Raw genomic sequence first — 15,641 nt, forward strand, 5'->3', positions numbered from 1 at the left:
GTTGTATATTCCAGCAATGTATGGGAGATATGTACCACACTACAAGATCTTTTCAACGATCGTAGCTTTGATGAAGGAAACCTTAATATTTGATTCATTTTATGTATTTGTTAATTTAGATTTTATTTGTAGATGTCGGACAACTTTTTATTAGTGAATTGATTTGTTTATAAAAAAAAATGAGTAACTTTTATACTAGTATAATAATTAGAAACTAAAGTAAATTTCATTTTTTTTTTAAATGTAAGTACCTATCGGGTCAATTTGGATCAGGTCATTTCGAGTCGTGTCATTTCGAGTCGGGTCTTGGGTCCATCGGGTCGGGTCGGGTCAATTTCGGGTCGGGTTATTTCGGGCATCGGGTCACATTTAGGTCAAGTCCATATCGAGTCGTGTTCGGGTTGGATCGGGTTTATTCAAGTTCAGGCCATTTTAAGGTCAATGATTTGAGTCAATTTTCGGGTTGCGCATCGGGTCATTTGAGTCGAATTATTCGGATCAGGTCAGATTGTCAGGTCTACAAATAAGCCCATAATTTAAAATTTAATGGGAATTTTTTTTTAAGTCAAAATTTCTATATTCTTGTTTTGTTTTGTTTTGTTTTGTTTTTTTTTTTTTTTTTTGAAACATATATACAAGTAGTTTTCTTTATTAGTATATCTAATATTCAGATCTTTTTTTTTTTTTCTTTAATAGATCTAATATTCATTATTCAAATCTACTATTCTTGATTTATGTAAAATGCTTAATTTTAGACACACTTGGCCTCATTTTACTTTGCCACGTCCCAACTTACATGTGTGTTATTCTTTCATTGGTATTTCTAACTAAACACGCCTGAACCTTAGTCGCATTCGAGCACTTGTATCAACGAGTATTACTGGTCATACTCTTATTCAGCATGCCTACTAACAGATCCTAAGATGGCACAATTAGATTGTACAAACCAACTGATTTAACTACTTAAAATGAAGCCCTATGCGTTGTTTTGATGGTTCATAAGATGCATAAAGTTGTTTCTCCCTTCAACTCCTTTGAACTTCTAGAGCAATTTAGGTGTTTCTCCGCTATCTTAGACATTTTCAAGGGTAACTGTGCATAGCGAAAGAGCAGTAGAAGACTCGTGTCTCAGTTTGAACGAAGAGGATGAAAAAAAAAAAAAAAAAAAAAAAAACCCTTCAAATTTTACACTTTTCACCTCATTGCTTTTATTACAGCGAGTGAATGCTCACCCTTCCCCCAGGCACAATAAGCATAGTTTAAGAATCAAAGAACTAGCTCTTGTGACTTAAAACGACCCACCCCTCTCGCTTAAGAATGGCCTAAACAATAAAAGAAAACTAAGATATATAAATAAATATAAGTACAGAAAAAATAAGTTCGGCACAGTAATTTATCTTTCTGCTCTGCTCTGTCTAGACTTCTTACATTCACCAAAACATAAGAATCGTCCACCTTTGCGTGGTTGAACAGGATTCCCTTGGTTACCCTATTAAGATGGTAAAAGCAATGCATGACTCTCAAATCTTTCAGAATGTAGTAATGCTCCAAAGAGAAGAAAGAAAGAATTCAGGCATCCAACAAGTGCAGCCAAAAGGAAAAAACGAATTCCGATAGTTCAACTTACCTTTCCCTTTCTTGGATGTCTGGTGTTCCAACAAAAAAGCATATTGCAGCCAGCAGTTCCCGGCCCTGATTCATATCCCCTGTAACAACCCAGGAATATTTGTTAGCATGCAAAGAGTGTATTTGTCTCAAGTCTAAAAGCATATGGAACTCTATATTAATGCTAAAAGATTCATGTGTATCAAATTGTAGCATCCATATTTCCAATTTCCAACAGCTACAACAAGCGAGATTTAGATAAAGATAAATAATAAAAAGATCTAAATTAACAAGATAGCTTTCAGCAATTAATTTGTAGTAGTTCATCACTAGAGTTTGATCATACATTCTACTTTTACGTGTGATGTTAGTACGTTTGGGGTCAAGAGTTCCTAAATTTTTAACCATTATTTGATCAAGCAAGCAAAGAATGGCGAAAGACAGGATGCAAATGAAATAGAGGAAGGTAAGATAACTCACTGATAATCCTTGCTAAGATTGGAGGCATAGCCACTCTGATGCAACAAGCTTGGAGATATAGGATGATGGTCAATTCTTTTACCATCCTGATCCTTCTGCTGGACTTTTCTGTCAGTAATTTTCAAAGCCTTGATCTCATGATTGAGTTCATCATCCCAATGGTTGGAGGTCAAATCCTTGGAATTCGCTGATAACTCACTGATAATCCCTTCTTGAGGCAAAACCTGATTTTTCTCAGGTCGTAGACGACTCATTGAACGAGGTGTACTTCTCTCAGCAGCCTGCAACCAAGCAGACTCCAGCCTTTGCTCACGGATAATGGATTCTATTCTCTGCATAGGTACCTCTTGCCTCCTCACATTAGTGTTGTTTTCATTTGGTTGGTCCAAAATGCTCGATGACCTTTCCTCCAACAACAAAGATGAATTTGACCCTCCATTCAAACTAGCAAATCCTTCTCCCTCCTTCATATTGACAGCTGCACCTGATTTAATCTGCGTCTTTCCTGAGAATTCTAGTGAGCCAACCGTCTCTGTACTACCTAGATACATTTCACCCTCAGGTAACAGGATCATTCTGACCTCAATACTTCGTTCCAGAACCATCTCGATTGAGTTAGTGATGCTAATAAGAAACCGCTCAGCTCTGGACTTGACAACTTTGTCCCGGAATGCAATATACACAATGAGAATACCTACAGACAGAACCTCTTGTCAGAGGAAATTAACTCCAAGTTTATGTGTTCATTCATCAAATGTGGTTAAATTTGGACATTATTGTTACTGCTCTCCATTTACTGGTTAAAACTATAATTCAATGTTTACAAATCTTCATTAAATCCTGTAGCAACAGAATCTTCTTAAGAGTAATTTGATTCCACACACAAAAAATTCAAGTTTTATTTCATAGGAAAAATTGGGGTTACCTCGGCAATGTTAATGGATAAGACCATATTTGATATATAATCCCTAGTCCCTACCCACCATTTAGCTTGGTCATTAAATTTCAAGCATATTAACCTGCTAGTTCTTCCGCACCCGTCACCAGCATTTTTCACTGATGTCATACCTTACAGAGCAACTAAGTCGATGGAATGCTTCAAGTTAGTTTCTCTTGATATCTGTCATAGCTTTGCACAAACCATGGTTTCTGTATAACTTTTCTCTTGCTATTTCTTTTGACTTGGCAAAGAAGGTCTATAGATCCAGACATCCAGTTATTTCCAAAGGCTTTTAAGGTCCCATGATACTCAAAACAAACCCCATCTTAAGGTAATATTAGGCGAAAATTAAGTCGAGCAATAAACTATCCACTTTTAGATTTTCTTTCGTAAGACTAAAAGATTAGGAGTTAAGTCATTTTCTAATAATCTAGTGACATTCCTGTGTGTAAACATATACTAGTTGCTAATTTAGTTCACAATTAATATTTTTCTTCAAACTTTTCTCGTCAAGTTATAGGGTTCATACCTGTACTATAATACATTGCTAAGACCAAAAACAAAGGACTGGGTGTAAACCTATGCACTGAGTCGCTAATTCAGTTCTGTTTTCAAAATTCCCATAGTAGTTCTTTTTGCATAAATAAAAAATTAGCATAGTCAACACCCAAATACCCAATCTATACATCACAAAGTACTCCAGTTGTGCTTATTACAAGTACATTTTTAATTCTCCTAACCATCATTAGATCTCCATATACCAGCTAGTCAGTTTACGACCATTATAAATGTTGAAAACCAGCATATAATAATAATTTGAAATTTCTCTATATATAAGTAATTTAACATATTAAATATGGAAACAATTGAAATAATAGAAAGAAGTCACGTGCATACCTTCAACTTCAGCTATTGATAGTAGCCTTCCATGACAATGAAGAAGCTGTCTCAGAGTTTTGGAATGACACCTCTCAATACACTGTAGCCATAGGTCATCAAGGCCATCCATATTTGCTTGTCCTACAATCATACTTCCACCGATGAAATCTCCATGTGAAGCAGTGCTATCCATACTATTTACAGAGCGCTTGTGTGTTGCTTTGGAATTGGAACTTCCGCCACCAGTAAGCAAGTAAGAACCCTCTGGATAACCTGATTTTCGATTAACCTCTCCAGAAAATAACGGAGGAGAAGCTGATCTTCGGGTCATATACAGGGAATCAGAATTATGCTTTCGTCCGGAAGCATCTCTAGAAGCAGTAGATGGATCCTCATCCGTGGTTTTGGAGCTTTGCTTCTTGCTACTTCCTGACAGAGTAAATTCAGGTGATGTAACAGACCCAAGTTGTAATAAAGTGGCAGTAAACCACGTGGAGCGTTCACTGGAAACTCTCAGCTGTTTTTCAGATTCAGAAAGAAGCTTCAATGCATGCTTTAATTTCTCCAGCTCTGATTCTGACACTGCAAAAAAATCCAAGTAGGCAAAAACCAATATTAGTTATTGTGACAGAGCTATTACTTTCATATTCAAAGCAGAAAATTTACAGACTTCACAATCATCAGGGACGGAACATGGAAAACCCAATAAAAGGAAAGCCATTCTATATTTTCATTAGAACTTCAAGGCAATCTGTACCCCAAGATGACTGGTAATCACTTAATTGGTCCAGAAGGATAAAGATAAGAATATATCACCTCATATTTTCTGACAGAACAGCAGTAATTGATGCAATCATTAAACAATTAATCTTGATGTAAAAATAGCAAACTGAAATCGATTAACTTATTTTCATGAACATGTTGGGATCTCTTATATTTGGATGATAAGCAGATGCATGCATAAAATTTGACAAGCTCATTAGAGTGAGAAATTCTGACATTCTGTTATTACTTTGTTTAAGCTAATATGACTATTAACAAAGGGATCATAGCATCCGTGTTTTCCCATATTTCAGAATCTCAGATGATATTAAAAAAAAATGTAATTGAAACAACTTCAAAACAGATGGCACATAATCCTTGCCATCTTGTTTAAAACATAGAAGACTTGCCACCAATAAATGATATGGATATACAACAAAAGTTCTATGGTACCAATGCAAATCTACAACGAATAACAAATTATTAGCTATGCAAGAGAATCACCCAAAACATCAAACGATAATGACCACGATAATGAGAATCACCCAAAACATCAAATGTTTATAGAATAAGAAATATAAGGACTTAAGATCTTGGTAGTCGGCACTCACAACTTCGTCCACTTAACGAGGAGTTACTACACTTGACATCTGCAAGTTGGTAAGAGCCAGCAATGATGTCCATTATAAGACTGGCCAGTTGAGACATCAACACTAATGGATCAATCCCAGAATCCATCAACTCTCTAGCTCTTTTTACTGTCTCTGCAGTATTGGATGACATAGCCAACTCCAAGAGTTCCAGTAGTTTGTCATCTGAAATAACTCCCACCTGTAGCATGAAAGGTCAACAAAAATTTCTTCAACTAATATTCTAAAATAGCTTAAGTGAAGTAATAATTGGAGTGGAGTGAAGCTGCTTGGAATTATGAGATAATTTATTTAAAACCACATCTGCACATAAATACATATGAGCACATAGATTATATATGTACGAGTTAAAATTCAAACAAAAAGAGAGAGGGAGAGAGGCATGATACAATTACACATTCACAAAATGTGAGTTCAATATTCTACCTAAGAATATATGAAAGTCAATAACTAACTCCAAATTTATACAAGATTCGAAGAATTATACAGTTAAGCTCTCAATTTATGAAAACTTGAGGGTTCTGAAAACAGGCTTGAATAGGTAAAGATACCAACATCAAAGGGCTCTGAATTAGGCATGCATCATGCATAAAAAATGAAGTCATAACCAAATCAGCAATATTAAGAATCATGAATAATACACATTGAAATAATAGTCATTTCTAATAAACCTAAAATTGATGCTGGCCAGATAAATTCATTTAACTTTAGAATACAAGAATATCCACTAAGCAACATCGTAGAAATATCTAAAGCCTCATATTAACTCAATATTTTGGTCAAGCAACTTTTGAAAAATGAAATATGAGATCACAAAAATAAGGTGATCTTTCCCTGTAGTTTAAAATAACTCAAACATAGATATGGTACCATCATTTGAAAAGAGTCAATCAATCATAATAATACAGCATTGTTTTCCCTAGCATGCCAGTTCCAATAATAAATGTGACACAAAAATAGAAAACAAAAAGGGAAAACATTATGACATTACCAGAATTATATAAAGTGACAAGATTACAAGTACATAACTGAGCCACACAGTGAAGAATGAAGTCGTACAGAAAATGTACTTGAAATTACTGAAATATATAATTGCACTCTAAGGTATCTGTATAGCCACAAAATTTTTGAAGTAGTGTAGCTTAGATAAAAAAGAACTTGTTCCTTTTCAGCTTAGAAAATTCAGATTCAACCAATGCGGCAGTGAAACCCAAGTAGGTTAGTAAAAATGAGCCAGGGCTTAACTTTGCCTCTCCACATGTAATAACATAAGCAAAGAAACATCCTCTGGTTAACATTGCAATATGAAGTTGCAAGCATGCACAAATACAATTGATAATGTGAACATCAAACTTAAATTCAAAAGAACCCTCATGCCTTGATTCTGGTCTTATATATTGTCATATTGATAAACACTTCAAGTACCCTAGCTATTAGATGTACAGTTTAAAAGCATAATGCAGACAAACCAGCAAGGAATAAAAGACAGTAAACTTACAAGTTCATTTACAAGAGCAGTGGTAATTCGTTTCCCAAGCAAACTCAACTGGTCTAGCATAGTTTCTGCATCTCGAAGTGAGCCATCAGCGTTTAAAGCAATCAAATCCAGGGCATCAGAATCAACCTCGAGATTCTCTTCAGCTGCTATATTTCTTAGTCTACTAACAATATCACCATCTTTAATTTTGTTGAAGAGATACTTCTGACATCGTGACAGCACAGTGTGTGGCACATTTTCAAGATCAGTAGTAATAAATATGAATACAACTCGAGGCAGTGGGTCTTCAAGAAACTTCAGAAACGCTGACCAACTCTTAGATGGGAGCATATGGCATTCATCAATTAACAAAATTTTGTATCGTTGGGAAGCTGATGAGGGTGCAGTCAACAAGCTTTTCAAAAGGTGTCGCACTCGATCAACTGCCTTTTTATTCGAGCCATCAACCTCCACTAAATCCTTACTCCTGCCAGATATAAAATCAGAACAGTCCCTACAGATTCCACAGGGTTTTGTTCCCTCAGTGGCCAAACAGTTCAATGCAGCTGCAAAAATTTTTGCAGATGATGTCTTTCCAGTTCCACGAGGACCTTGGAAAAGATAAACAGGGGCAACTCTTCCCTTTGATATAGAATTCATAAGAGACTGGACTACAATATTTTGCCCAATCAATTCATCGAAAAAGATCGGCCGATATCTCTGACTTAAGCTCCTAATATTTTCTGATGAGCTTTCCTCTTCACCTTCCCCATTGGCAGCAATGAAGTCCGAACCATCTTGACTCCTATAGCTGGCCGACCACCTCCTCCCATCCAGCCGGCTCAAACCTTCCAAATTGAGCTCTCCAAAATTTGTAGACAGTTCATCATCACCATTAACTGTTCCAAAAGATGATTCTCCTCCACCATCACAGCTATTACTGAGCAAGGGAAGATGACCTTTGGCTAACTGCGAATGGATCTTCTGTTTCTTTGACCGCGATAAAGATCCAGGTTGTCTATGATTGTCTTTTTGGCTACCACAGAGTAATTTACCACCTTTTCTCCTCAAAGTATCAGAAATAGAAGGAGAATAGCAACTCCTACAATCTCCCTTATGTTTGGGTGTCTTCTTTGACCAATAGCATGGAATTCCACATCCCTGACGACCTGGCAAATCTATATGATCCTCCTCATTATCATCTACGTCATTGAAAGAAGTCGTAGTTCCATCCCAGGATCCCACAGTACTAGGATTCCGGCAATTCGCCAGCATAAATCTGTTAAAAGAGCTCGTTGACAAGGCAGGAGTGCTCAGAGTATATGAGGAGTCATCCCTTCGACTACCTCGCAAAAGCCTATGCTTCTTCTTAAGCCTCGAAAGCAAAGGGGATTCACCTGATACTTGATGCAACTCATCAGAAGCACAATAATCTTCTGTGCCATCAGATTGATCAATTAAGCTAACAGAATCATCCTGGTTCAAAACCAAACGACTCGAAGGGCCGCCATTCAATGCCCATTTCGAGTTCTTATCACCTACACCAAGTGGTCTGTTCTGCTTCTGTTTTTGCAATTGTTGTCTTAAAACAACAGAAGAAGCACCCTTCCTAGATTTTTTCTTACCAACAGCCCTCCTAACCCTCGTAGGTGAAGCCATCGAAGCAAGCCTCGTGTCCCTGCATCTAAATGTGGTAGAATAATTCCGTTGGTGTCGACCAGCACTCCGATGATGATCCCCTATACAAGTATCACTCTTAGAATCACCACCAGCATTTCGAGCATCACTCAAACTATCACCAACACTATCACTAACAACACTCCCACGAACCGAAGATCCATCATTCACATACTCATTATTATCATCATCATTCTTCCTAACATTACCACCAACACCCCCTTCCAAATCAAACCTACCTAAACTCTTCTCACTCAACGACCTATTACTCCTCCAATTATACAAAAATACCCTCCTATCCTTCTCTTTCGCCTTTGCTTTATCCATCTCTCTGTCAACCCCATCATTATCATTATTACCCTCAACCCTTTGCTTAAAATGTGGACTAACAACAACATTGTCATCATTTCTAGCAGTCAAATGTTCATGATTATTACCATTTCCATTAGTATTATGATAAAGAAAGTGAAGATTATTATTATCATTACTAACATTGAAAAATGATGGGGCCACAGATCTAGATGAACTTAAAGGGGATTTCCAAGAGGATGTTGTACCAGGATCACGCAATACTCGTGCCGCCTTTCGAATTTGCGTCAACTCCCTCTTCAAATGCAGCTTGCTTGGATCATACAACCTACTGCTTCCAGACATTGCCCTCTATTTTCGCCTTCAAATTTTCGTCTTCAAATTGATGATTAAAGCAATTAAATCTGCATTTCAAACACAACCTTCACAAAAAAAAATTCAAATACCCTGAAAAGGAATTCACATTTACATGCAATTTAAAGAATACCCATCTCAATCAAATACCAAAAAATTAAAAAAGGGTCCCCACTTTTTTAGAATTTATGACTTTTTGACACTCAAATCTGTATGTATCCCAAAAAATCCTCTCTTTCTAATAATGGAAGAACATTGAGAAAGTGAGATTGTGGTGAAGTTATGGGTATGTAAGTAGATCTAAAAAGTAATAAAATCTTTAATTAATTTTATAAAAGATAGCAATAATTAAAATTTATGAAGAGGAAGAGAAGTGGTGATGATTGAACAAGAAGTACTACTAGCTAAGCTAAGCTAAGCTATACTATTAGTCTATTACTACTACCAGTTAATTTTCTTTCTCTAAATTTGGTTAACTTTCTCTCTCTAGGGTTTGGTTTTTAAATTGGCGCTCAAATGTTAATAAAGATTGGATTTTTTTGGGTCAAAAATGAAATGATGATAAATTTGGGTTTTATTTTGTTTGTTCTGTAAATCCTCCCTCTAATTTCGGAGAGTGTGTAGTAATTAGTAAAGCAGGAATCTTTTTTTCTAAGTAAATTTCGTTACTTCCGATATTAGATTTTAATTTTTCTTTAAAAAATTAAGATACTATTATAAAATAAGAAAAGGAATAATACATGAGAGAATGTAAATGTTAGTCTTAGTTATCATTCTTCATTAGGCAATGCTCATTATATATACATGAGAATAAGTAACTCTCAAAGGGAATGAAGAGTCACAACAATCCAAAAGTTACAAAGAGAACAATAATGCAAAAGGGAGTTACAAGGGGTTACTAAAAGAAGTAATAATGCTAAGGGGGTTACAAAGCTTTACATAATGGACATTCATAACTATATTTCATAACACTCCCCCTTGGATGTCCATTATTGAAGATTATATCTCGTTTAAACCTTACTAGGAAAAACCCTATGGGATAAAAACCTAGTGAAGGATAAAGAGTACATCATTCTTCATAATACGCTTGAAATGCTACCTCGTTAAAAACCTTACCATGAAAACCCAGTGGGACAAAACCATGGTTAAGGGAAAAAGAGTATAGCGCGTATTTTCTCCCCCTGATTTTTACATCACTTTAGATCTTAACTGCAATGGGTCCAATACTGACACAAGCAACTTCACCTGTGTAGCAACAAAATCTTCATCGATAATTGATTTTCCAAAATTTAATTTGAGTTTTTAAATTTTCACTTGAATCCTTAAATTATCTTCTTGTCATCTGACTTACAAGAATAATACACACATAATGTAATGATGTATAGATCTTATTCTTATGTAACAATATTATAACAAAATTCCAAATACATATATATATCATCGATATAACACATATTCTCATATAAAAGATTATGGTTCTTATCTATTTATATATGTTTGAGTTACTTGTACCTTCTTCTGGAGGTCATTAATATATAGCTGAAATTAATCAATATTTGATGAAACACTCGTAAAACATATATATCATCATTGTCAAATAAGAACAATCGGTAACAAGAATTATTTCAATGTGTCGCTTCTGGTTCTTCCGGACCATAACAAAATTATTCTAATGGATAAGTATTTCATAATTTCTTATACATTTTATATTTAATTTGAGAGTTCTCTTGAGAATACAAATAAATAAATCATTACAACTCTCACATGCTCAAACTTCAGGTTGAGATGTGTTGAATTTAGTCCAAAATGATATTGTAGAGTTTTGGATAATATCTCATCAATATTACATACAATATGCAAAGTACAATTTTAAAGATAGACATATAAATAAACAATATATTAATTCTTCTTAATTTCGTTCCTAGTTCATAGCATATATGCTATTGGAATATAATATGCTTAAAATCATTAGTCAATTGGAGTTTGATTCCTTCCTATATGATTTAATTTCATAAAACATGCAAAATATTTTTACAATGCTTGGCATGCATATTCATTTATATATCAAAGCCATAATTTGGAAGCAATGATAATAATTTTAAATTCATATGAAATGTATGTAAAGATATATGACTATACAATGATAAACTATAGATGATATATGTATATATGAAAAATGATGCATATCTACTTCCTATACATGGAAATGAATGTAAAACTCAAAAATGCAAAATATTGTAGAATGTGGATTTTAGGATACATATTTTGTTGGACTTCAGGTCCATGAGCTCTTTTTCATAATCATAATTATGTCGACATTAAAATGGACGTATAATTCATATCTTCTCTTTACTAGTCCATTAATAAGTACATATATAAAATATATCGGTTCCATCGTATACTAGTATCATAAAAATTCTTTCATGTAAATAATATTCGCATGCTTATAAGTAATGATATCTGAATGTTTCTTTCATATACTTTACTCATATTTTAGGCCATCTTATATAATTCAGATATATATTTCACTTTTGGGACATCTCATACAATACTATTTTATCAATGTGCGTGTATGCCCTCCAAGATTATCAACTGCACTATCTTGCCATGTATCATATCTTAATATTGGAACCGATCATATAATCTACACTTCAAGTGTAAAGATTCAAATAAATGTTGGCAAGGTTCATCTCAAAGTATGCACATAATATCACTATAGCTAATATGTATCTTCTACGCCTCTAGATAGGTCATAACTGAATATCAGATCGCAGAGTTATGTACAACATATCTTGATAACATATATAAAATAAAAATTGGCATATAACAAACTTTTTCAAATCACCAATTATGGAAATCAAGTAATAATTCCAAATTTTGCCAACTTATTCTAGTTTTTCTCCTTGCTAAGTTGGTAAAATATCTCAAATATAGGGGCACTAAATTCTTGACCAACTTAGAATATAATTTCATGTTTAATATATTTATCTTCTAGGAAAACCACAATCAACAAATTTTTATCTCTTCTGGAGAATGATATAATTTTGATAAATATTTTATAACTTTACTCTCTTCAGGAGATCAATATTAATGGGGAGTTATAAATTGTGCAGTTGTCTCTTTTTATTTTATTTCTTATGTGCTGACATACGATAGCCCCTATCAAGAGAGTATTTTATTTAGTAATAAAATTACTTGTATGTAATATATATACCACTATATATGATGATGATCTTCAAGTCTTGGCTACACATAAGTAATTGTGATGAACTTCTGGTCACCAATTACCCGTTTGGATAAAAGTTGTACTGTTCAAAACCAATACTTATCTCTTGATTTTTTTTTTAAAAAAAATCAAACTATAAAAAGTCACATGATTCAATCACTATGGCATGTCTTGACTTTCAATCCATTTAATACACGTGACATGTAATAAAGTCAGCACATTATTTCTTTATATTAAATAAACGTTTAATCTTTCATAGTGGGTACATTGAACCCAGATAGCCTAACTTATCACATCCAATAATTTTTCCAAATCTAATTTCTCATCATTATTCTAATAACATTAGTGATCACTTTATACAAGTCGCTATGCACGACCATACATATGATGTGATATAAGAATGTCAACATGCGTTTTTCAGTAAGACATACAATCGATTAATTATATTTTATTTGATGATAACTTATTCTAAAACATCAATTACAATCTTGATACATGTTAAATTTATTGATCAAACATATTTTACTCTTCAAGAGCATCCCACGTATAATCTCGGCATATACCAATTTTATTTGATATAAATATTCTCAACAATGTCTTATTAATATAGACAATGATATTTGTTCATATCCATCTTCAGGATGGTGTCATAGTAAATATGTAACAAGTATGTTCCTTGACATTTAAGCTAAATTATATACCAAACAAACCATTAATATAACATAATATTGGTCATGTGCAAGAATTACATAAAATAAGGTAATATTCCTCTAAACCATATATACGGGGAACGAAAATTCAGCAATTTTTAAAATTGCCTTGCACCATGCATTTAAGTCTTTTAGTATCATGACAATGTCATGTATCAAGCCGAGTATTTATATACACATATTTTAAAACTTATTATAATGAGGTGTATAAATAAATATGTGTATGTGCTTCGATTTAAATAAACTCTTAATCATGTTCCTCTTGCTCACGTATTATATCAATCATGCAATCACAATCACTTATATTTTAAGCATGGGTATAGCAAATAGATTAACAAGTTAATTTGCTATAGAATCATATATGGACTTCCATATTCTGTTTCTTAATTAAAATCATAAAATAATCTTTTATCATAAAGTAGATAACCTTGATCATATTTGAACAACTCATGACTTTCAAATGAATTGCAATTAAGAAAATATCATGCAACCATGTTGTTAACCTTTCTATCAAATAATCTCATATTCACTTCGGGGAATGAGTATATCTATAATTGGTTGTAATTATCAACTTTCTTTTTACCCATACTTCACTATATTGTTCATACAACAATAGATAACATACTAGTTATCTACAATAAACTTTCTTAAAAAAATATCGATACTATGTCTACAAGATCATAGTAGTTCCATGAAATTAGAGCATATTGTCAATGTATTTTAGAAACTAATTTAATTTTCTTAGTCAATTCTTTCATCTACTACTCCGTAGAAAATTGCATAATATTTCCTTTGTCATTGTGAGGAACTTCAGGTCCGTACATATCAAATATTTCATATCTATTTATTATGACTCTTTCCAATAATATAAACCAATAGTATTATTTGGTAACTCTCTACATACTTTGACTATTATACAATGAAACAATGTTCTACCAAAAGAAGTATATATGTGGTATAATCACTTAATTTAATCAAAGGTAGGCTTAATGGTTACATTTGTAACACAACATAATAATTATTTTTAACAAACTTTTTTGACTTTGAAAACTAGTATCACCTCATTTTAATCAATCCAAATATAGTACATGATTTATATATCGTAGAAAATACTCCATTTTTAATTAAACATCATGATTTCCAATGTAAAAATATCATCATTATATCCTTCGGTAGACGGTAGTAAATATCAATAGGATTCCATTAAAAGATTTAACCTTGTTATATCCAAATCTCAAGGCTATATATTAATTTCAAGTCTATCTCAAGGGCTCAAGGCTATACCAAAACCAATGCAAATTAAACTTAAAAAAAATGATTTAATAAATTAGAGACTTAATATCTAATATTGCTTTCATAATTCAATCTATCTTATATCCTACCAATAATAATAAATTCCTTGTGGTAGATCAATGAAAATAATATACGATGCAATTCTATTTTACAAAAATTGTCAACACAATATATTATCTCTTTAAAGTCAGTTAAATGATAAAACTTAACATAATCATGGCCAATGTTAAATAAAGTATAAATACTTGGTAATATCAAGGGTAACATATTCAGGTACGACAAATTCGACACTTTCATTATACAAAATAATATTCAAATTAGAGATTATAAAATACTTCAAAGTTAATGTCTTTGATTCATATAAAATCATAATTATAATTGGTGCCAAATTAATCAATATGCATTGTCTTAACAAACAAGGAAAGTAATACACTATCAATGAAATAGATTAGTGTTAACATCAAATTAATAATTCAGATAACGTACTGACGAATTACTAGTAAACATGATAAGAAATACACTCACATTATGATATACTATAAAGAATAAGTAGCAAAATAATAAGAAAAACAAAATTATATATATATGTATGTTAAAAGTAATCATGATAAGAAATACACTCACATTATTAATATCTTCATGTATAAGTATAAAGTAAAAACTTATCATCATAATATCGTGGCACAAAAGAACACAAAAGTTCATACAAGTATTTTTATTATAAGCCCTGAAATAAAAACAAAAGTTCATTGCTCTCAAGCTTATAAAGGATTTCAATGATGAAATACTATGTGAGAATCTTGTGCACATGATTAGAGGTTATCAATTACAAAGTATTTTGAATTAAAACTTATTTGCATATGTAGTACGAACTAAAAATCACTTAATATACAGCAATAGGATTTTTTGCAAATATAGAAACATCTTAAAATGTATATACAATACATATGTATAAAATAACTTACATCGATGATAGTATTATAGGTAATGTTGTTTTCCAATACTTGATAGAGCATTTCTAATGTTTGATAGAGCGCTGGTGCTGATAACGTATTATAAAATAAGAAAAAGGAATAATACATGAGAGAATGTAAATGTTAGTCTTAGTTATCATTCTTCATTAGGCAATGCTCATTATATATACATGAGAATAAGTAACTCTCAAAGGGAATGAAGAGTCACAACAATCCAAAAGTTACAAAGAGAACAATAATGCAAAAGGGAGTTACAAGGGGTTACTAAAAGAAGTAATAATGCTAAGGGGGTTACAAAGCTTTAC

General features: G+C 32.8%; 1 protein-coding gene across 2 annotated transcripts; it reads right to left on the reverse strand.

Moving 5' to 3' along the window:
* Positions 1-1,325: 1,325 nt before the first annotated feature.
* Positions 1,326-9,653, reverse strand: LOC145562427 (protein STICHEL-like). Of its 2 annotated transcripts, XM_081622701.1 has the most exons (7): positions 9,028-9,653; positions 6,815-8,532; positions 5,278-5,497; positions 3,923-4,486; positions 2,086-2,779; positions 1,628-1,706; positions 1,326-1,489 (listed from the first exon to the last, which is right to left on the reverse strand). In XM_081622701.1, the coding sequence occupies exons 1-7, from the start codon at positions 9,122-9,124 to the stop codon at positions 1,394-1,396; spliced, it is 3,468 nt and encodes a 1,155-aa protein (XP_081478827.1). In that variant the 5' UTR covers positions 9,125-9,653; the 3' UTR covers positions 1,326-1,393. The 2 variants fall into 2 exon arrangements, with proteins under 2 accessions (XP_081478827.1, XP_081478826.1); XM_081622700.1 differs by having other exon boundaries at positions 6,815-9,653.
* Positions 9,654-15,641: the final 5,988 nt, after the last annotated feature.

This window comes from Chenopodium album, chromosome 10, assembly GCF_948465745.1.
Source record: "Chenopodium album chromosome 10, dcCheAlbu1.1, whole genome shotgun sequence".
Classification (NCBI taxonomy): domain Eukaryota; kingdom Viridiplantae; phylum Streptophyta; class Magnoliopsida; order Caryophyllales; family Amaranthaceae; genus Chenopodium; species Chenopodium album.

Coding starts and splice junctions, on each gene's coding strand:
- LOC145562427 (XM_081622700.1), bottom strand. CDS start 9,124: ATGTCTGGAAGCAGTAGGTTGTATGATCCAAGCAAGCTGCATTTGAAG. Junction 2,780..3,922: donor ATCAATAGCTGAAGTTGAAG/GTATGCACGTGA, acceptor TTCTGTCTGTAG/GTATTCTCATTGTGTATATT. Junction 1,490..1,627: donor GACATCCAAGAAAGGGAAAG/GTAAGTTGAACT, acceptor CCATCTTAATAG/GGTAACCAAGGGAATCCTGT.